We start from the raw sequence: 23,977 nt of genomic DNA on the forward strand, positions 1-23,977 counted from the left end.
TAATTCCTAAACATGTTACTGTCACTGTAACCTTCCCCCAGTCATGGTACTCAGTAAATGCTACATGATGCTGTTTTTTACCAGCCACCCATTTGAAATCACCTTCTAAGGAAAATATGAATTTGTCTTTCTGCAAATTTAAACTGAATTTACATTGTGTGGTTTGCTTTGTGACCCGGTTTGGCATGGGTTTGAATGGCCTGAGACATGGCCCAGTAAACCCTGAGAAACCCACAACATGAAAGGCTTCGTCTTTACACCAAGGAAATTTTCCTGACACCTAGTGACAAAAAGAGAGGGGAAAAATCCCCCAGGAACCCACAGCAATCTCTCCGGGTTATCTTGAGGGAGCGTGACCTTTGTGACATTGATAGGATTTCACACAAACACACACAGACATACACGCACACTCACCCTCTTTCATTTGCCGTCTCTGTGGTGTGTATCTCAGGCTTTGAAGAGTTAGGGATGCTGGGTCTCTCTCAGCCCTTTCTCTGTGCTGTCCTCAGTCCTCCTTAATGGTCCTTCAAGAGAGAGAAAATGTGTGGGAAACTGAACCTAGATCGGTGGTTACCATCTTCCTGAGCCAAACCTCTCATTATTATTGCCCATTATTTTATACACCTAATAAAATAAAAGAATGTGTATCTCATTTACCCTGAATTTGCAGACTGGTCAAATTCAGCGACCATTTGAAACAGGACATCTCTGGCTGGTGTTGGCTGGACTGGGGACCAGTGAAACCAGTCTCAGGTTCTCTTCCTCTTCCCCAGTCTCTCCATTCTTCTTGAAAGGCCCTTCTCAAGTCAAGCCAAACATATGCTTTCCCTTAATGCTAGAGCTCTGATAACCCAATGTGCCTGGTGCTCATGGCTTACTCACAGCTATTTTCCATGAGCAGTAAATAAAATAAACAGTCGTCTATTTTGGTGGGGTTGTTATGCGAGCTGGATGAGGTGTTTCAAATCATCAGAGCTCTACGGCTGAGCTGTTGAAGGTCCTGTATTCCCCTAGTTGCCCGGGTTAGGAGGAAAAAAGAGGAGGTGGAGAGGCGGGGAGGTACACCTGGAGATAGGGAGTGGAGGAGAGAGGAAAAGAGAGGAGAACAGCATTCCAACCCATATTTCCATCTGCACGTACGTGTCTCTTTCTGTTTTGTTCCCAAGATTTTTTCATTTGGATTTGGTCTGCAGATCGTTAACTTCCTGAATAATTTGCGATGGAAAGGTTCTGTGTTGTCTGACTCCACAGCCCAGCCTTATTCAGTGCCCCTCTCCGTGGGAGTGGCTGATCTAAGATGGTCTGTATGTGCTGTGTTCATGCTCATGTAGGCTGTTGTTGACCAGTGGAAGAGGACCAACACCTTTAGGTCAGAATAAATCCCAGACACCCGGGGTGGGGTGGGGGTGTGGGGGGGGTGTGGGGTGACGGACAAGAGTCAGATCTTGAATATACAAAATAGCACGAGTGTCTGTTTGTCCCGTGTGTGTAAATGTATGTATGCGTGTATGGGTGTATATGAGTGTGTATGTGCGTTTGCGTGCGTGTTTCTCTTACTAGCAGAGCGTCAAGTGTGTCGCCCTGCCATATTTGTAGGTGCTGACCTGCTGACCTCTCACCTTTGGCCGTGGGCCAGGTCCTGAACGTCACTCATATCATTGGACACGGACAACAAAAGCCCCTCTGGCGCTGTCTTTGTGCGAATGTCACCCGCCGAACAAAACCAGCGACGCCTGTTCATAACACGCCTGTCAACCCCGGAACAAAACCCAGCATCACCCTTTCACACTGCGGCAGTCAACCCCTCCAACAAGGCCAGACACCTCTCTCTCCCTCCCCCTCCCCCCTCTCTGTGTAGTCTAGTATTTAGGGGAAGAGCACATCACTCCAGATCAAAGGGGCTATCAGATACATGGCAGTGGTCCCGGCCCAGATACCGGCGTGCCCTGTGTGTAGTGTACGAGGCGGCTATGAAAAGCCCATTGTGCCCCTGCCAGCGTGGCGCAGGGATAATTAGTGTGTACACCGCTATGTCAGTCCTCGTGTGATCTCCCGGGTTTGTCTCTTTGCGGCCGGCCTTTTGTGAGCCGTGTGAGAACCCGAGGGGTCGGGGGGGGGGCGGCGGCTCTGCGTCGTGGTGCTATCAGAGACCCAGATCAGCGCTTCGTCTTGGCCTCACAGCCGGATCAATGTCTCAGAGGCTTCCTGGTTTACGGTCGGGCCGTCTCGGCCGGTTCCCGGGGATCTGGTGCCACTGCGTGTGTGTGCCAGGACCAAGGTGCTTACTAATGTTGTTTTTTAACTTTTACTAACTGGACTTACGCCAGATGTATGGTTGGGTCTCAGAAGGGGGGAGGTTTAGGTTCTGGGTGGATGGACTGATCATCGTATCATTAGTTAAAGCCGTCGTGTGCTTGTGTCAGTAACAGAGAGACACAGAAATGTAAAACAAATATGAACCAGTGACTAACAACTCCATGAACAGTCTACTTTTAGCAGTTCCCACTCAACGTGTTCCAAAAACACATTTACTTGAAGAAGGGTACGGATTGCATTTGAAATAGAATTACGGTTTATGCTATTTATGCCACTATTGTGTTATAAAACTTCTCATTTCCGCAGTTTTTGTAAGTTATCTTTCAGTGAATTCCTCGTCCCGTATAATACTGTTTTAATAAATGGTTCAAAAGGAAATGACATGAGACACTTGGCCATGGATACAGAACAAGACCACGTTATAAGATTAACTCTAACAGAGGTAAAAGAGCTGATTCAGTGGCTGGATAAGACCAGTGTCTCCTGTATAGACACGACTTGAAAGGTATTTCCCATTTAAAGTCAGCGTTTTATATTATCTTAAATTCTGGTCTTAAACACACCCACTGGGAGATAACAGGTGTCTTTTCTTTGATGGCTGGTACGACTGTGTAGACTGTGTAGACTGTGTGTATTTCCTTTATCAGCCAACAGAGATATGAGGAGCTTCTTATCATAGGGAGTAACTTCGCTTCCTCAGACAACACGCATGCACACACACACACCCACTCAGACATCGACTCGCGCGCTCACACACACCCGCGCAGACACTCACATACACACACCATGTGGCTCATGTGCTTTTTGTGTTACCTTAGATCAGAGGCAACTCTCCCAAACAGATCAATACATCCCAGAGTGATGCTCTTTAAGAACACACTGTACCTGGCACTGTGCTGGAAGCCTGCCAGACAGAGTCTGTCCATAACCACCGTCTTCAGTGCGCTGTGGCCAGAGGAGCGATGTGACCTGTGGACAATCAGATAGGGGTGCTGTGGGTGAGGTCCATCCATTGACCTGTGGGCAGAGGTTTAAAAATCACAAAGAACATGGCTGGGTTCACCGGGGAACCTGGGAGTGACCTGGGAGTTTATAACTAACCAGCGATAAGTGAAATTAAAAGGGTAAATGAATAGAGAATAAGAAAAGAGTAAAAATATTTGAACGTCAGTCATTGGTTAGTTATACTGAAACAGTTAGACAAATCTTTCTTAGTGAGTGTCATAGTTGTTAGTTCAATCAGTTCCTGTGGTCAGGAAATAGTCTGGTCACTTCTTGTTTACTGGGTCCTCATCTGTCTGTAGTATGTGGTATGCTATCCACTGACCAGCACATCGGCCTTATATGAATGAATCAGACTGCCTTCAATATACTCATCCCACTAATGACATCTGGTCTCCCAAGTCCTCACGCTGTGTGACATCAAGTCATTGCTAGAACGTTCCTGGGCCACCCGAATTTGATCAGCCCAGGATTTACGCTGGCCTGACCTGCTGGAGTTATGGGCTGTGTGAAATGAGTCCAGGTGGGTTCTTGAGTGCAATGTGTTCTGGGTCAAGGCCATTGCTCATTTAGGCATGTATATCTTCTGCATTCAGCTAATGGACCTCCTGCTATAACTACACTCTGTCACAGAAGACTTACAGCTCCCATCGTCTAAGTGTCTTTTTAGTGGTGCTATACCAGTCCCTTAGAGTGTGATCTGATCTGAAATGATTATACCCCTGAATTATTGTGCCATTTTATAAGTGTGTGAAACTGACGTCAGTGTGCTGTTAACAGCATAGCCTCCTCAGCTGTCCCAGACCCCATTCCAGGCTCAAACCAGGGATCCTCTACTCCGCTCACATACGCCTGACCAACTCTCCCTGACAAGGCACCAGCGAGCTGTGCACTGAGCCAACAGAGTGCTCCTCTCTGCCTCGCATGTGACTCTTCCTGTTGCCCCCAGTACATTATGTCTGTGACGCCTTTAGCCCTCATGGCTAAGTACTGCTGTGGTACTCTGTGCGTTAGGCTAACATCTGTTGTGCTTTCCACTCCCATTCACACATGTGGAGGATGGTGTTGTATACAGCACCAGCTCTATAGGTGGTATGGATTAGCTCCTCGACGCTGGCTCAAACACACACACACACACACACTCACACACACTCCAATGTGTTGAGAGTAACTAACAGACTAGGGACTGGTGTGTGTGGTCGAGGTGAAGTCAAGCCGCATCACACACACTGGCTCGCACAGTTCCGTATTTAAATGCACACACCTAAACACACACCTACACACAGTGCTTTGGATCTACCAGATGGATGGTTCTGGATGGACAGGGGTATGGTCATTACAGGAACGAGAGAGAGAGAGGAGGGGTGGGGGCGAGAGAGAGCACGACCAGACAGTCACACACATTCCTACCTCTGTGTGCGCTGAGATGTGTAGGACTGCTGGGAGCACACCTTTGTGCATGTGTGAATGAGTTTCCATGTGTGCAGGGAACGGCCCATATGTGAGTGTGTGAGTGAATGTGTGTGTGTGTGTCTCTGTGTGTGCCGGGCTAGTCATCCCTTTTACCTCAGGGTTTGTTTAGGAAGCGAATCCCGGCAGACAGGGCAGAGACAGACTGTGGCCATGTGTCAATACTTCCACTCCACTGTTTGGATAGAGGATTATGAGGGATGAGAGGCAGATAGATCCACTGAAATGGGATGAAGGCGGATGGAGGCTGAGAGAGGGGGGGTGTGCTCACACACACATAAACCAATGTCTCCCTTTCTGTCTCCCTTTCTCTCCCTCTCTCTACTCTATCTCTCTGTCACTCTGTCTCTACATCTGTCATACTCCAGCTTTCCTCTTTCCCCCTTCATTTTGTGTTTATAGTTGATCTTGCAAGAAAGAGGGTTGTTAGAGCTTTTGGTTCTTCCTGAAATGGCTGCCCTCTGTCTCTGGCGTGGTCTAGGGGTCCCAGCATGAATTTTGAAAATGTATTTGCCATGCAAGTCAGATCAGAACAAATGATGTCCAACGTTGGCCTGTGTTGAGGTTGGGGAGGGGTCTACAAGGTTGGTGGTAGGGTGTTGTGGAGGTGGGGTGAGGGCTCTGGCCTGGCCCTAAACCAAGCCACTAATCCTCCTGGGCATTCCGCTTAGGGAAAGGTGTCCATTTGGAGAAGGGGTCTTTCAACACATAGGCTCTTCTATCTAGCCTGGCCCTCTCTTCCTCTCTCCTATCCTTTCATTGCAACTCTTCACAGAGCACATTCCAACATTCTTCAGATAAAGCAGTGTGGAGCAGCTCCTCTGGGCTCAGGCTGGGGAAGAAGCCTGTGTGTGAGTGGAGGTGCGTTCCTAAAGCACAACTAAAGCCAGGATAAGACGTATCTCCCTCCCTCATGTGTGCCAGACGAAACCCATTTGTTTCTGATCTGTTCCCTGGATTTAACCCTGACAGGCCCGGGTGTGCAACTGAGAACCGCCAAGACACATTGTCAATAGTTTATCTGTGTTTTGTCGGTCCATTCCTTATGACCTCTGATGGCACCGTGTGTGAACTTAACATTGTTATTCCCGGCGCCATGGTGACTTGGCATAAACATAAATGCCATGTGTGTTTGAAAAACCACTAAGGGGCATTTAAGATCTCATTGAGGGTAATATCATCCCGGACTAAACTGTACAATGTCAACACCATCCACTTACCACAGCCTAACACTTGCCACTTAACATGTCTAGCCCCTGTGGGCGGGCTAGTGGGCTAGCTGGGGGCCGCACTCAGATCACTGTCTGTTTGGGAAATATTCACACCTGGATCTGTTAAAGTGAAGCTTTGTTCTCTCTCTTTCCTCTGTCTCTGGGGCATTGGGGTGGGTGGGGTGGGGGGGGGGGGGTTGCAGACCAGACCATACTGATATAAACCTGGGCAGTGCTTCCACAGCCTCCAGGGCTAATCTAATGTTATGACAACACACACATCTGATGGGCATTCCTACATACCACTCACCGTCCTCCTGCCCTGGCTCTGTCCAGGTAGACTGGCACAACTACGTATGTGTTCTGTATGTCTTAGAGATTTAGCAGGGAGTTAATGAGGTGTGGTCCCAGCCTCTGAGAAACAGAGAGACAGACAATGAGACATAGACGAGGGAGCGACCGACAGAGAGACCAATATTATCTGGTTATGGCAGAGTAGGAGAGACAGAGAGACAAACCGAGATGGAGAGACAGAGAGACCAATACTATCTGGTTGTGGCCTGAAACTGTGTGGGAGACAAAGAGAGAGAGAGAGACAGACAGATAGAGATACAGACAGTGAGAGAGAGACAGTGGAAGATGATGGTCTGTGGTGACAACAGACAGCATCATGATGTTTACTCCAAACAAGGCTCTCATCTACAGTGGAATCCTCTTCATAGACCTGGATGAAATATCACTATATGTCTCAATTACAGATGTTAGGACTCAATTATTCATCCTTTTACATCAGGGATGGATTCACAGTAAGGCTTATTGGCTCACACTTTCTTTTTCTTTCTTATTTTTTCAACTCTTTGCCTCGGCAGTCATAATCTGCAATATTAATTAAATAGTTTTGCTTGAATCAAGTATCATGCCAAGTTCTTCACGGAATAGTTGTTTTTGGAAAGATCTGTGTTTTGCAAAAGTCAATCCACCAGCCTCTAATTCCCTATCTTTCCCTCTCTTACTGTCTGTCTCTATCGCTGTCTCTCCCTCTCTTGCTCATTCTCTCTCATTCTCTCTGTCTCTCTTTATCTCTCTGTCTTTCCCTCTGTCTCTGTATTTCTCTGTCTCTCTGTCTGCCTCCACTCCCTCTATCTTCCAAAGTGCAAGCAGAGTGGACACAGCTGTTTGGTAACCCGTCACCAGAGTCTCTGTGTGCTCCTGGCATCCTCTGAACCCCTTTTCATTCCATCTCCATTTGTACCCTGCTTCGCTGAGACAACATGCCCATCCAGAGGGCCCCCTACACACATTGTCACACAGGATTCAAATGGGACTGCCTCAGTCAATGAGACACCGAATAGCTTCAGATCGTGACAGAGGGACAGCATAATGTTGGAAAAGGGAATTGAAAGCAATGACCATGTAAACACCCAGCTGGAGAGAGGGGAACAGGGTTTAGGTAGAATAAAGGGATGAAGATGACAAGAGGGGATAATAAAAAGAGGCAGAAGAAGACTTGAAGGGTAAAAGAGTCGAGATAGGATAGTAGACACAGAGACAGATGTTCATGTGTTTGAGAAGGTGAGAATGAGGTGAGGAGGGATAAGATCAAATCCCTCCTACTGGAATCATCTGCACGTCCTGTCAGCCAGAGTGGTACACATCTGGCCACTGTTAGTCCCCCAGTAAATCCCACACCAAACATGGCATCGCAGGGCCTATTCACGCTACCGCTGTTTCAATGGCTGTTTTGAAAGATTTGCATCGGAAATACCTTTTTTTTTTGGAAGGTAAATCCCACTTTACCTTCCAATGTAACGTGCAAACCTTCTGGGGAAGGGCATTCACAGTCTTTCAACGCATAGTTTCCATAAAATGTCCGTTGTTTAGGTTGAGTTCCATTAACCTCTTCACAGCATCTATATGATTTTTGGCCACGTGTTGCACCTAACGCCAAACTCTGTTGGCTCGATAGTTATGGCCCTGACAACTCTGTTGGCCCGATAGTTATGGCCCTGACAACTCTGTTGGCCCGATAGTTATGGCCCTGACAACCCTGGATCTGGAAAGAAAGATGCAAATAAGCATATAATCCCATCTGGATTAATTTTGGTGTTGGATTCACAGAACTGAATACATTATGCAGCTAAGGAACCATACTATTTTAGCCCCTTAGGGTGAGTGTGTGTTTGTGTGTTTGAGGGACAGTATGCTGGGAATAGCTGCTGTTACCATACATACAGTAAGTCCCCTTCTGTGTGTCCTCAAGGCCAACACTGTCAGCAGACGCCTCCTGCATGCTAACAGGCCTGTGAGAGGCTCTTCATACAACTCCAAAACACTTGAAGGCCAGACCCGCCTAGTGACAAGAGCCAGCAGGCACAGAGGAATGCAGCTCACACTTTGTGCCAGACCCCACTCTGTGTGTGTGTGTGTGTGTGTGTGTGTGTGTGTGTGTGTGTGTCTTTTTTAGAGTATGGGTTTTGAATTAGAAATGTACTAACTGGCTTGTTTGGTTTGTGTGGAATGCCCGCATCCATTTCCTTATGCAAGATAAATTCTATTTTGATATGTCCTCTGCATGACAAATTTCTCTGCATTGTGGTGTATGTGTGATAGTGTGTGTGTGTGTGTGTGTGTGTGTGTGGTATCACTCCTGACCTGGGTGAGATCACGGAAGGTATTATGGGGATTAGAGTGTTTACCTGCAGTGAGGAAAGGAAACATCATCTGTGTGCCGGCCAGAAACAGACCCAGGGTTAGAGTCTGCTGTAGACCGAATGCAACAACATCGCCATACCAGTCTCACTCTAACCACTTCCAAACACATAGATCACACACAATAAGGTAATACATAAACAAACACATCAGGGCATCCTGCCCTTGTCACAAATAGCGTATACAACACACTGTCACAGCTCATATCCATCCCCAGATATAGTGTCCGTTTCACCTAGTATCTCTCCCAGCCTCACAACCGGATCACTAGTTCCTCCTGTGAAGGGGGGTGGCTGAGTGTATTCTGCCTGACGGATCATCACTCACTTTGGGCTCAGAGAGAGAGGGGGGCATTGTGGTTAGGCTTATGCTCGGTCACGGTTACCAACAAAGATAGGCAAGATTAAACACTAATGATGACCTCTTGACCTGTGGCTGTAGAGTTCATTCTCCTTCTCGGGGGTGTCAAATGTATACCAGTCTTATAGAGCCAAAGCAGAGTACACCGTTTTCCGTGGTCATGCCTCATGGTCACGAAACACTTGTGGGACTTTGTTGATGTTCACAAATCTGTTGACTGATCTTCGTCCATTTAAATTAAGACGATATTTTCACGACACAGCAGTCACATATTGACACTAAGCCAATGCTCCATGTCTACCTGACACTCTGTGCAGGAGTGTGAAATGGCCAGATGCTAGCGGGGCTTAGTGACAAGCCACCATGTTGTGGGAATAAGGATAAACTACCTAGGACGTGTTGAGCATGTCAAGTGTTCACTGTGTGTTCTCTACACACACACACACACACACACACACACACACACACACACACACACACACACACACACTGCTATGTGAGTCGTTATGGATCTGGTGATCTTCAGTGCTTATGCATGTCAGTGCCTAAGGACAGATATGTACACCAATCAAGTTATTGCCTCACGCAGAAACACGCAAACCATAAAAAAGCACACACATAAGGCCCCTTCCTCATTGGTATGATGTGTATTTTTGAAACTTAAGTAGAGGTTACAACTCCAAATTAGATTCACCTCAAATGTGCCACTAGCTAACAAGTATTCGGCAAGCCCCAGAAATTAGACATCTTTGGGGGTCCTCGGCCAGCAGGCATTCCCATGTGTTATCACGCTCTAGTGACCCTCAGGTGGCTCGGGAGCCTGCCAAAGATCAGGTGGTCAGGTGATTGACTGTTCCTTCATGGCCTTTGACCCATTCCCTTGGTGGATTAGCAGGGTGGAATACAGCAGAACGGTGCAGGTGTTGGGAGTTGTTGAGATGAGACAGAGCTCTACAGACAGGTGGATATGAAGACATAGGGGAATAGGGATGAATATCTACCTTTTGTACAGTTTGTTCCATGATTTTATCCTGTATAAGTCTGAAGCATTGCTGTGATCCATTTGGTGAATAACATGTAAAAGGCACTAATGTTTAGAGAAGACTTGAAACTGTTACAGCGTCTCTCCAGTTATATGGCCGTTACCATAGATTTGAGGACCTGTTGCAGAGGACACTGTTGTACTGTGGCGTTGTACAGTGAACTGGCAAAGGGTTAGGAGGGCTGTGGTCTGGCCTCCGTGCCCCTCTCTCCACATGGGGTAGATGAGGAACTAGCATGCCTGTCATTCTAAAGGGCAGTAGTATGTTTATCTACATACCCCTGGGCCCAGACTGTTCCAACTAAACCACATGCTTTTCAACAGACATGCTAGTTCTCCTTCTCTTTCTACTGCTATCTCTCCCGTTCTCCTGTCTCCCTCTCCCTGTCTCTCCCGTTCTTCTGTCTCCCTCTCCCTGTCTCTCCCGTTCTCCTGTCTCCCTCTCCCTGTCTCTCCCGTTCTCCTGTCTCCCTCTCCCTGTCTCTCCCGTTCTCCTGTCTCCCTCTCCCTGCCTTCCTCTTTCTCCCACATCCCTCCCTGTGTGTCTCTCTGGGGCCAGGACACTCAATGACTGTGTGGAAGTGAGATGAGAGAAGTGAGTGTAGAGAAGAGCTGGTATTTGCATGGCAGGGTAACATGTTCCCTCCAATAACAATGACACCAAGTGGTGTGGTGAATGAGGTGGCCCATGGTTCAGCAGTTGGGGCTAATCACTGCCGTCTGCTCCCTAAAACCGTGATAATGATAGGGGGAGGAGGACGGTGCTCCAGTCTGCTCCCTAAAACCGTGATAATGATTGGGGGAGGAGGACAGTGCTCCGGTCTGCTCCCTAAAACAGTGATAATGATAGGGGGAGGAGGACGGTGCTCCGGTCTGCTCCCTAAAACAGTGATAATGATAGGGGGAGGAGGACAGTGCTCCGGTCTGCTCCCTAAAACAGTGATAATGATAGGGGGAGGAGGACAGTGCTCCAGTCTGCTCCCTAAAACAGTGATAATGATAAGGGGAGGAGGACGGTGCTCCGGTCTGCTCCCTAAAACAGTGATAATGATAGGGGGAGGAGGACAGTGCTCCGGTCTGCTCCCTAAAACAGTGATAATGATAGGGGGAGGAGGACAGTGCTCCGGTCTGCTCCCTAAAACAGTGATAATGATAGGGGGAGGAGGACAGTGCTCCAGTCTGCTCCCTAAAACAGTGATAATGATAAGGGGAGGAGGACGGTGCTCCGGTCTGCTCCCTAAAACAGTGATAATGATAGGGGGAGGAGGACAGTGCTCCAGTTTCCTCCCTAAAACAGTGAAAATGATAGTGGGAGGAGGACGGTGCTCCAGTTTCCTCCCTAAAACAGTGATAATGATAGTGGGAGGAGGACGGTGCTCCAGTTTCCTCCCTAAAACAGTGATAATGATAGGGGGAGGAGGACGGTGCTCCAGTTTCCTCCCTAAAACAGTGATAATGATAGGGGGAGGAGGACAGTGCTCCGGTCTGCTCCCTAAAACAGTGATAATGATTGGGGGAGGAGGACGGTGCTTCTGCCAGTACTTAGACACACTGTCCTCCATTGGCAGCAGCAGACAGACAGGAGGCCTGTGCCACACATGAATGCACAACCAAATGTATAAGTGAGCGCACAAACACCTTAGCATGCACCCACGCGCACACACACGAAGGCACGCACATAATGTCATATGCGCATTCACACATCCTTCACACATAGCGTCTTTCGTGTGGATGTGATGGGAATGGGTGGAACCATGCCCAGATGAAATGACGTCTCTTCAACCCGAACGGGAGCTCAGCTCTGCCGTGTATGACGATACTAAGATGAGATCCAACCCGCTAGGCCCTGTTTCACAACACGCCAACCCTGACCCCACATTAACTGGATGGGTGGTCAGAGGGAGAGTGCTGGGTGTCTTTATTCTTCAGACAGGAGTGTCTGAATTTGTGTTCTTTAGGATGGAAGGTGGCCTGCCTGGAGGTGATCTGTCCTGTTCTAGCCTCCTCAATCATCAGAAAGACACTGGAAATCCATGGACAAATATATATGAGCAGCTTGTGACATGTGGTTTGTACTGGCCCTCAGACAGCTGGACCGGGATCAGATTTTTTGCAGTTTCTTTTAAGGGTCAGTGATTGGGCAGCTGCACAGACATACTCTTCCTGGGGTGCAGGATTTAGAGAACTGATCTTCGAGAGCTCATCTGAAATCCCTTCGGAAGGAGAGAGAGGCGAAGGATGAGTTCGTGTTGGCTTCATCCAGGACTGAGCAGGTGTGGTGTGACCAGCTGGTAATGTCTGGGTTGGTCCATCCATGATATCAGGGTGGGCATGCTTTGGTCTGCTGGGTCTTGGATTGTAGATTTTGAATCAGGATTTTGTTCCTGCTGTCCTCTGGTCTTGAGCCCAGAACATTATGAGCTGCCTCCCTAAACTCTGTGTGAGAGTTTGGCTATGAAACACTTTAATAGGCCCAATGTGTGAATAATAGCCATGGGTTGTCATTTTAAATCCATTTTAAATGTGGATAAAACTTGCCCTTTGAAAGGTCACAGTGGCGGAGCTTGAGAGGACATGGTATGTGTGTATTGGGAATGTGTCCTACTAAGGTCACTAGCCTTTGATGACACCTGAAATGCTGCAGAAGGTGTGAATGTGAAATACTGCTAGTTAAGGCAGCATGTGTGAATCTGAGCCTGGTCCGTTTAATCCAGCATGTTCGCGTGGAGCTCTGGTTGTGGCCTGATTGAGGAGGTTCTGACAGACACTGTGCTGAAGAGAAGGGGGTTGGGAGGAAGACCAGGCGGTTTAGGGGGCCTGTAGGGGTGGGATTGAGGGGGCCAGGTGTCGTGGCTTGGCCCTGGCATGCATGGCACTCAGAGAGGGCTCTATGTTTAGCACTTACATGGTTTTACATGTGCTGTTTTTCCTGGACCTGCTGCTGTTTGTTGTCTATGGACCACCCCGTTTGACTCTCATACTTACCCACTTTGGTAGCCATGCTGAATATCACAGACTCATTCCCTCTTTTTCCCCCTTCAATGTCTTCCTTCTTCCAGCCTCTTTCCCACATTTCTGCTCATTCTCTTAACTCTCACACTCATCTTTTATCTCAGACTTCACCCAACCGTTAACGCAACCAGTATCCAATAGCATCACTTCTACCTTGCTACAACCTCCCCATGGAACACAGATACTCGCCCTAGCCAGTTACACCCCCCACTGATGTGTTAGAGACCCTGCTAGTGAAGGGCTGGCGGTGTGATCAGTGTGAAGCCTTGTCATGGGTGGTTGAGTGAGTCCAGACGATATGGTTTCTCTCCCCCAGTATACTGGGTTCAGAATGGGTTTGGCCCAGGGCCTGGGGGTCCCCGGGGTGCAGTATAAGTGATAGGGCCGTGCAGGGGTTCAATTCACCCCTGGAGAGAGAGGTCAGATGTCAAAGCTCCATCCCGGAGAGAGGGTCAGATGTCAAAGCTCCACCCATGAGGGGGGGTCAGGGTCATGTTAGTCAGAGCCGGGTCGAGGTAGGCCCCTCCTGAACAGCTCACTGCAGTTTGTACCATTGCTGTGTGTTTAATGAGAGGTCTGAGCATCTGTTTGCTCTAAGCTGAAGTCTCATCGATCCACCCTTCTAAACTTCACCTTCCATCGTGCAGCAGCTCCCAAGATGGATGACCCTGGACTCATCTCTGTCACCTGGCTCAGACACTGGCCAAATACCCAGGCCCTGGCTGAATAATGGACTGTCAATGACCTCTCACCCCTGGCTGGACTCTTAAGTGTCTGATCAATATCCTCCTGTCCAATGGGACTAGATTGTCTGATAGTGATAGCTAGCATCTAGCCACCAGGACAGACAATCTATCAGTGATCCAAGCTCATGCTCCATCAGTGTCTCTATTTTGTGTCGAGGTAGGCATCTCTGTTTTATGATCTAAGACTGTATGTTACACTAGCTAGTTCTGTCCAAGGTGCTGAGTGTGATATTCTTGTGGGGTTATTTTAACAAGGCTTGGGGCCTCTGGAGTTATGTGGCCTTCAAGATGGCACCCTGAGGTCTGTGTGTGTGTGTATGTGTGTGTATGTGTGTGTGTGTGTGTGTAATCTGGGTTTTGAGCGCCCTTCACATGTAAAAAGAGGTAGAACATAATGTTGTCTGAAGACATTATGATGGCAGCCGGTGTTGAGATGGGCCTTGAGACCAGGTCGTTATGGGATGGCTGTCAGCTCCTCGGGTTAGGAGTCGACTGACTGATCGTGCGCTGCTGTCTTTATGTGTGTGTGTGTTGAGTGACACTCGCTCCATGCCGCTACTTTAACCACCAGAATAGCATCATCTTTCATGAAGCTGTCATGTGCTGTGATTCAGCTTTTTATGTCATTCATGGAAAACAGCTGACAATCACTCTTCAATAATTTTTCAGTCTTTGTCGCTTTCATTTGCACTCCGCTTTTCACCCTCTGCCTCTATAATCTCTGTTGATTCGCTCGCCTCCTTTCACCGACTGTTAAACACATTGTAATATTCTTGCCATGTACGACCCGTCTTTCACAAACAGCAATGTGTTTTTCCCGTCTACGATTCAACAACTCTGGTCCCTGTCTGTGAAGCTCAGACAAAACCTTTTGTTCCCAGTGATGTTCATGACAAAATAGAGGAGTGTTTTATAGTTTCTCCTCCCCCCACGTCTCTCCTGTCGACGCCCGGTCTGATCCCTTGGGATCAGTGTGTGAGTGTGTGTGTGTGTTTGTTTGTGTGCCTGCCCAGATGTGTGCGATGATATGTGAACCGTAGCGGGTGCTTCTGGGGCTGGTGGCACAGGTTTCTATTGCTATGACTGATGGGACAGGTGGATGCGGGTGAGGTCCTCCTGCCCTGAGGGAGTGAGGGAAACACCAGGCAGAGGGATAGATTGCCTCCATATGGTGACATCAGCACCCTGGGCCAAATGGCCAGAGATGAATTGGCCTCTGCCCTGTAAGACCATGGTGGTGTAAATGCCTACCTAAAGAGCTCCCCCTAGAGGTTAGGGACATAAACTACACATTGGGTGTATGAGTGTGTGTATTTAAAAAAAGAAATTGTGGTTAAATGATAGAAATCTTAAAAGCAACGTTCACGCCGTTCAGAAGAAGATCATTTATTTAGCCGTAAGTGTTAGGTTTAGAGTGGAATGTAGAATTGGGAGCATGGTTAGAAACAGGGTTAGGCATTACTGGCTATGTTTAGTGTTAGCAATTAGGGCTAGGTTAGGCATAAATGTAGGGGTTAGGTTGTGGGTGAAACTTAGTTAGTGTTTTGACGGTAGAGAGAACAGAAATGAAGAAAATATAATAATATCTCGACACAGAGTCTGGTGTCTGTAAGACACACATGGCTTTTAGATCGTTGATTCATAGGTTTTCAATGGAAAGCATTTGTAATCCATTAAAAGAAGGTGTGGATGAGCCTTGTAATGTTTGCTCCTATGGGCATTTAGTTTGTATTTGGTGATTTGTTCTAGTTTCATTGTGTGTGAGTCTGAACAGGTCAGCAGTTTCATGTGGTCCGTGGTGGGGCCTTGTCTCCTCTGCTCTCCCATTGTTATAAAACCATTGGAATTTGACCTAGCTCTGACCCAACTGTAATCATGTGTTATAGAAAACACCATGAAAGCTTTCTTTCTCTCTCTCCCTCCACCCTCTCGGAACCAGGGTGCAAACTATTCATTACCTATGTTTGGTCACCAGGGTGAAAGTGATGGGAGAAAAGGAGAAGAGGAGTGGACTGAAAAGAAGGATAATCGTTATGAGTTTTACTCGATGAATCATACATGAGCCTGTCTAAGTGGCTGCGAGTAATTCAGCCAATCAAGGATCATTAATCCGAATGACTAATAGATTTAGGATTTGGGTGTGTTCATTTATAAATTTTATTGGCTCATTGCGTCACAGGAATAAAGTTAGCAAATGAAGGTGTTGATTTCTTAATGGTGTTGTTTTCAGTTTTGCCAACCTCACACAGCTTGAGTTCTTTATGTCCTTGTCCACCACATTAAGCCTAATGTTCCTATCCTCATTTGTCATTGTTTTCCCCAAACTTACAAAAGAACGCCAAATAAAACTCTGCTGTCGATCTTCCATTTGAGCTCTGTCGTGAAGCATTACTGTAGAAATTCACAAAAAGATTGAAAACTCACAGTTGATGTGATATTGAGCTTCAGACTGAGACAAAACAGTATGTCTTGGCATTAAGGTTCAGGATTATGGCTCAGTGTGGATCAATATTAGGTACTATCTGTCACAAGTCTCTCTGTGTGTTTCTGGGGTGAACGTTCTGTGGGAGGGCCAGAGTAATCCTTTCTGCTGTTGCCTCCTCCAACACACACCCTCGGCTGGTCCTATTCCAACAGGTGAACACTCCTCACCTTTCCGTCAGACATATCCAGTCTAACTCTCTTCCCCTAATCTGGGTTAATCTCTATGGCAGGTCCCAGGTCAAATTTCCGTGACAGGTGTCAACAGCTACAGGTACATACAAGTTGAAAGGTACACATTAAAAGCTTAGAAAAATGACCAGACCGAGTTGAATATCCCAACAACGCCGCTGGCTGAGGAAGTGACACTAGCAGGCCTCTGGGAGTTGATTGGCCCCTGTCAGTTGTGGTCAGTGAACAGTACACACAGCTGAACAGCTCTGAAGCTGTTGAAGGCCATGTTGGGTCTGCCTGGAGCCACAGCACTCAGCCGGAGCATAAGAAAGTGGACCTTTGAGGGGAAAAAAGGCTTCGGTTTCATGTTTAACCAGGCTATAATTAGAGAAAAAAATATGAGATTTTAGCTGACAAATCACACTCACACAATATCACAAAGAATATGGAGAACCCATGGAATGCAGACACACTCGGACTCACTCGCACACATCTGTGGCTCGGCCAAACCCAGTAGGACAGTCACTAATCCTGCAGCCCATTTGCAGTCCGTATAAGGACAACCTGATACCCCCGGCAGGGCCCAGCCAACACACACTACCCTTTATACTCCTCACGCCTTTTAATGTCTGAAAATGTAGGAATCAGTGGAAACAGCTGCACTGCTATCCAACTCCTCTTTCACCTGACCCTGAATCAGTCATAAATAAGTACACCCCTCCCCCTTGAAAGGTTATTAGATATTTACATTTCAGTCATTTAGCAGACACTCTCATCCAGAGAGAATTATGGGAGCAGTTAGGTCAAAGTTACTTGCTCAAGAGTGAGATTCAAACCGGCAACTTTTCGATGACTGGAAAACGATCTAATCAGTAGGGGTGTCTGCTGCCTATTAGCTACAAGATCTGCTTCTGGTTCAGTAAGTCGCAGTCGTTACCCTGAGAAACCTCCCACAGAGAATGAGTTCACCCGTATCGGATCATCAGTGCGCAGCGTGCACTGACATGGCCCCCAGCATGTTCCCCTGGTCCCAGCGTGTCAATGAACAGAGGTGGAGTATTGGAGGTATCCACAGAATGTCACTGATACTGAGCCAGGGCCATTAGCGACTGAGACTCGCTGGCAAGCCTGTCCGATCTGTCTCCACTAAAAGCATCACAATTCAGCTGTATGTTTGCCATTATTCTTCAGAAATTAATACCTGTCATTTCTGACTGCCGTGCTCTTTCCTCTGGAGGGCCGCTCGGTTTACACCAAAGCGCCAAGTAAAGCGGTCCCCGGCGGTTTACAGTGGTGAACCCTGGCTGTTGGAGCTAGGGAATAAACATAGTGCAGTGACCTGTCAGTATTTTAAAAAGAGGGCATTTCTGTTTGTTTTTGGAACGGTCCCATCAGGTACAAGTCAGAATCTGATTGAACTGTCATTTAAAAATTCTGCACTAATGCAGTTGAACACTAGATGCCCTCTATCGTTAGCTAAATATATCTTCCCAGAGACACCAAACAAAAATCCTGATTTGATCCCTGTTTCAATTTAGCGTTAACCCTTTCGATTGATCACAAATTAGAATGAATTGGAAAAGAGTAATACAATCTAATAAAAGAGTAATAAATAGAGTAATAATTGAAAAGAGTAATAAAATATCATACTGATATAAAGAATATCAAATTGAAATAAAACTACATTTGTATTATTATTTTGCAAATTCTTACAGTTCCTTATTGGCCTGTGCTACTTCATCCTGATGCTAAGAGAGATTCTACCAGGTCTCCTCCATCAACATGCCATATTGATCTGATGAAATCCTCCCTCTTTTGAGGGTTTCCTCTTAAATCTGCCAGACCCTGCTAACCAGAGGATAAGAACTTTAGTTCAGGGGGAATTTCAGCACTCACATAAGTCATCACAGCCCATCTAAAACATTGATATGTGGCTTATGACTGACTAGTAGTTTGTCGTAAGATATTATTTGGCTGCTGGTGGAGGGTTTTGAGCACCCACTGTAGAGCAGTGATTTGATTGAGACTGACATTATGGGATCCTGGAAACAACCCCCTAGAATGATCTGATGTTGATATGTCTTCCGTAGATCTGTCCGCGGTCTCTGTTAGAAAACACCTGGTGGCTTCTCTTCGTTGCTCTTACTAACACCTATTCACTCACGTTAGACCAGCGATGACTTCAAGAATTGTGGAAGTGTACCAAAATGCTTGTCACTGCATTAGTTTAAGACCTAATGAATCCTTCTGATGACCTCTCCGCTTCGCCTCCAGGTTCTACCGCGGGGACTATCACATTGACGTGTGTATAAACGACTACCTGGATGTGTTCTGTCCCCACTACCTGGACTCTGTCCCTGAGGAGCGGACGGAGCGCTACGTCCTCTACATGGTCAACTACGACGGCTACAGCTCCTGTGATCACACGGCCAAAGGCTTCAAACGCTGGGAGTGTAACAGGCCCCACTCCGGCAATGGGCCTCTGAAGTTCTCTGAGAAGTTCCAGCTCTTCACGCCCTTCTCTCTGGGCTTCGAATTCCGTCCCGGCAGAGAGTACTACTATATATGTGAGTAATGGAAATTGTTGACATCTTCATGGTGTTGTAACGTATACTTATATTCAAATTAATTTACAGTTAGGGAAGTCATTAAATGATTCAGTGTATAGAAACCTAACTCAACTCTGTTAGTGCGATCACAAATCTTTAAACAACTGAATTGTGAGAGGTACCACGGTTTTCCTGTATGACATTCATTACATCACTAAATCATTTTTACATGCATTTTGTGAGCTCCATCTACTTGGGCAAACTGCAGACTACGTAGATGTTTTAAGAGTATGACATTAGGACAAGCAATTAAAGTCCTAGCATAGAACTGATTTGCCTGGCTACCTAAACTACCTTTTTTCTTCAATTAATACATAAAACACATTTAGATGAACAATTTGCTCAATGTAAATGATTACAGTTTATTTTTATAACATTTTGATGTCACTTAAACCACTGCAATGAAAGGATTCTCAGACTGAAATATGTAGCTCTGGATCCCAGTTGGAGTCATCAGGCAAGGCGCTGACTGCGGGGATGGGGAACAATAGCAAAGTATAACTTTGTTTTCCACGTCCTGGCAGAGTTTCAAACCCAAACACATGAGTGAAGAGACAACATCTCCTTTCTCATGGTCTCCCTCTGAAAAGTATTTGTTACAAACTTGCAATCTCAGCTTTCTGCTCGTGAGAAGATCTCTGGAAAACAAGCATCTGAAGCCCTGTTTTTATAAGTGGAGTTGAAGCCCTACAGGGGAGAGAGCTGAGACTAAATAAGAGACGGCACTAGGCAGCCTGCTAGGCTACAATATATCTACCTTCCCCTCCACAGAGATGGCTTCACTCAGTATCCTTAGTCACAGTCTCAGCAGCATGCCTGAGACACAAGTCATGTGATTTAGGAGAAGGCTGAAGCCCTCAAAGGTGCACAATGTGCTTATCTGCCCAATCTTGTTGGATGTTATCCTACTGTATTGGATGGATTGCATAGAAGAGGGTGGGGGGCTTATCTGTGTATATCTGTGAATAGTTAATGGACTTTACCATGCCTCTCAAGTTTTGTTTAATGTCCTAATAGCAATAGGAGAGCCAAGAAGGAGTCCACATAGCTCAAGTGTATACTATCAAGCCAAATAAATTACGTAAGTGTAAATGTACTGTGTATACAAAGAGAAATGAAAGAGAGAACAGTCAAAAGAGAGACAAGGCACATTGCTTAAAAGCCTTTTCCTCTGTGAATGTCAGTGAGAATTATGATTCAACAGTCAAATAATGACTTACACTAGCCTGGTGTTCACCAGAACACATGAACTGGGAGGAGGTTGAACCAACACACAGACTGGTACGACAAGGAACTTATTGAGGTGTGCACCAATGTGCTCCAACAACAAGTAGTTCCACGAAAGCTGCGTATTCCCTGATCTGGTTTAATAAAAGAAAGACAACAGATACTTGATTCTAGTATGTTGCGGCAATGCTAATGAACATTGGAGCTGTGATTTAAGAACCGGCAAGTAAAATGCCTCTGGGTGCTGTGCTGCTAACTCATTGCAGAGGATAGATGCCCTTTGTTCCCATGTGGAGAGTTAACCACCCCCCCCCTCCCCGGCGAGATGAGGAGTGGGTGGGACATGGGACGCGGGTAAATCAAATGGATGACACCTGCGGTTGTTTTGCCCGGGGGTTTGTCTGTCTGTCTGGCAGACCGACGCCTGCAGGAAGCCATCACAGGGATCAGAGGGGTGGGCTTGGGGGTCAGAGTTCATCCTGTCTTCATGGCTGGATGTGAACCCAGCCTACTCCCAGGCTTAGAGCTGCATGTTTTTCTAATAGAGCCAATGGGGAAGTCTGATTCTAATCTTGGGGGATAGAAATCCAATTTTCTGGGGAGACAGTTGAGAGTCTGGCTCTTGCTGTGTGGCTGAGGCAGACTGTCTGAGGTAAAGCCCCAGCTTCAGAAGCTCAGGTCCGGTTCTGTACACAGTCCAAAGATCTACAGTGATAATGAGATGGACCCTGGTCAACAGTGGGACTGTTTTACTATCTAGTGTAACCTCCAGGCAGACATTGGTTTGCTTTGTTCTGACAGATGAAAACTAATCACAATGGAATCATCTGATGTCATGGCATTTATAGCACCAATTCACCTTGTGTCCATATCGCAGACTTAAGTTACTCAGTGCCTGAGCCCCTAGCTTCTAACTTGTGTTTTCCTGTTTTACTTTTTTAGTGAGGATCGAGGATAAAACAAAGAAAATGTACAGACTTCAGGTTATGTTTAGAGTTTGTCTTAGGGTTATAATTATGCTTAGAATTTAGGTTATTAGGTTGTGTGTGTGTGTGTGTGTGTGTGTGTGTGTGTGTGAGATCAGGGCAGTCAAGAATGTGTGCCCTTATGAGAGGATATTTTCTGAGTCTGTATTTTATGTGTGTGATCTACAGAATGTGTTTGCTTGAGGTTTAGTGCCTCTGGTCTGTCTACTCTGCCCTGCTAATTCCCTCCAGTGGGCTGCAGTGATTCAGTGTTGCAGTGTATGTGGCAGGGTCATAGACAAGCAGCATACGGATCAGTAATATGGGTTGTCGAGCCCAGACTCTGACTGACTGTTTGTCTGACTGTCTGTTAGACTGTCTGACTGCGTGACTGTCTGTCTGAAGGACTGCTTGTATTTTTGTCTGTCTGTCTGTTTGACCGTCTGACTGTCTATCAATCTGTCTGCTTGACTGACTGTGATTTGAAGGGAGGCATTGCAGCCTGGCCTACCACTGTAGGGATGTGAGGTAAGTCACATGATACTCACTGACACAGACAGAAGAGTCATGATACCCCTCGCTGTTATTTTCCGAACCACACTACCAACAGAACTCTCATCATCGAGTTCTAAAGATGATTTTTATCTTGTTTCAAAGCCACGCTAAATCTGATAAGTCATCTGAAATGGGAACCCTGGTCTTCTGCAGTGGAAATACTGACAGGGCTGTTTTTTTATCGGGAACTTACTTTTCTTCCCACTGAATGGTACTGGCAGTATCTCAGAACAGGGGATAGGCTAATAGGACACTGTGCAGACCAACTCTCTCACTCTCTCTGTCTCTAACACACACACGCACACACACGCGCACACACACACCATGATGATGCCCTAAGGGGTGGGTGGGGGGTTGTGAATAGATTAAGAGCAGCTTGAGACCCCAGGCAAGCCAGGAAATGACAGGGCTCAGAACATAGGGGCCCACAGAGAACTGTCTGAGATGGGTGGGAAAAAAGAGATGCATTCTATAAAAGGGACAAATATAAGCAAGGCAGTTGAGTCAAAGTTGCAGCTGCCTGAGTTTAAGAGCTTATTTGGACTGCGTCAATTATTGTGAACACAATTTAGATGAATATGTAAATACAATTTTGGATTCACACTAGCAGTGAGAAACTCTTGCTGTGCTGTAAGTCGAAACACATGCGCAATTTGGCAAGACGTCAAACAAGTGCTATTGCTGGTGACAGTAGTATTGTTTTGGTGCCAGTAAGTGATGTTTTTAGTTGCTTCCCATTGCCATTTTTTTCTGATTCTGTTTATGGGGCTGGAAGTACTTAGAGAAGTAGACGTCTTACGTACCCGCTCATTCCACTCCAACACACTGAGCGAGATGCCGTCTTTAGACCTCAGTCGCCACGGGGAGTATCGGGCAGAAATATTTTCTAAGTTACCTCGGGTGGTGATGTGGAACAATTGCCATTTTCACCCTCTGCAGCATACAAAAAGTATTAAAAAAAATTATATAAATTAATTTAAAAGTATATCTCAGACGCAAATCGGGCATCAAGTCTTGTTCATCTAAATAAAACGATTGTAGTGTAAAAACAAAAGAAGTCACTTGCCATTATAAGGATCTGCTGAAGAAGCTGTTTTATTACGATTAGGCAGAGTAGATGTAACTGTTGCAGGGTGTTACTACTTCACAGCTAATGGAACCCAGTGGTAGGTTTAATGGCCTCTGCAGCCAATCACATCATTCTTAACAGATGGTGTTGTTCACATTGAGCAAATCAAATTCTCTGTTGCACTTGGGGATGGAATTGGTAGGCATTATAACTTTGAGTAGAAGATGCCAATTATTCGCAAGAGCAAATTTACATTAAATTGGGGCTGATGATTGGGTTACTTGAAGCTTAGACAAAGTGACATATTTTGCCCTCATTTAGTAGCCAATAAAAGTCAATGTATGGTAGGTTTATGAGAAGTGGGATTGAATGCAGGTTGACCTCACCTGTCTTCCCAGAATAGTATTGAAGTGCATAAGTATTATTCCTAACGTATCTGAAATGTTTTCGCAGCGTCCACCGTGGCTGACAATGGAAGGAGAAGTTGCCTGAGACTGAAGGTGTTCGTCAGACCAGCAAGTAAGTGGATTTCTGAAAGAACATGTCGTTCTCTGGTCTCATTCAAACTGTGAGCAAACTGTACTGCATTATGTGAAAGTCGGATATCAATCTTGGGCTCGCTGTGAATGTTCACTTCCCACTCCCTCCTTTTGTTGCAGACAATTGTGTGAAAACTGTCAGCGTTCATGATCGTGTTTTTGACGTCAATGAACGAGTGGACAATTCCCTAGAACCAAGAGGTTTGTATGATTCTATGACATGTATGTGTGTGTGTGTGTGTGTGTGTATGCGGGCGTGTGTGTTTCTGTGTGTGGGTGTATGCTTAGCAAATATTTGTGCACCATGGTATTTCAATTCATATTTTCTCATGTAAAATTACGCTGGTACACATGTGTTCCATTGTTCCATCAGAACAGACGACATAGTCAGTCACAGATTATTGTTGGAAAACTTTTTGTTTGTATCATGACCGATGCCTCCTTTCCTGTGATTCTAATCTCCTTCTATCTCCTCTCTCCTACCGTCATG

The 23,977-nt window shown here is 46.3% G+C and overlaps 1 protein-coding gene across 2 annotated transcripts in view; it reads left to right on the forward strand.

Annotated features, from left to right (window-relative positions):
• The window catches only part of LOC105015058 (ephrin-A5), a 58,865-nt gene that overhangs the window by 33,360 nt on the left and 1,528 nt on the right, over window positions 1-23,977 (forward strand). The window contains exons 2-4 of one of the 2 annotated variants that reach the window (XM_020053748.3): window positions 18,798-19,090; window positions 23,402-23,467; window positions 23,605-23,688. In XM_020053748.3, coding sequence (XP_019909307.1) covers window positions 18,798-19,090; window positions 23,402-23,467; window positions 23,605-23,688 — 443 coding nt within the window. The remainder of the gene's footprint in view (window positions 1-18,797; window positions 19,091-23,401; window positions 23,468-23,604; window positions 23,689-23,977) is intronic. The other variant, XM_010877898.4, reaches the window with a different exon arrangement.

This window comes from Esox lucius, chromosome 14, assembly GCF_011004845.1.
Source record: "Esox lucius isolate fEsoLuc1 chromosome 14, fEsoLuc1.pri, whole genome shotgun sequence".
NCBI lineage: Eukaryota > Metazoa > Chordata > Actinopteri > Esociformes > Esocidae > Esox > Esox lucius.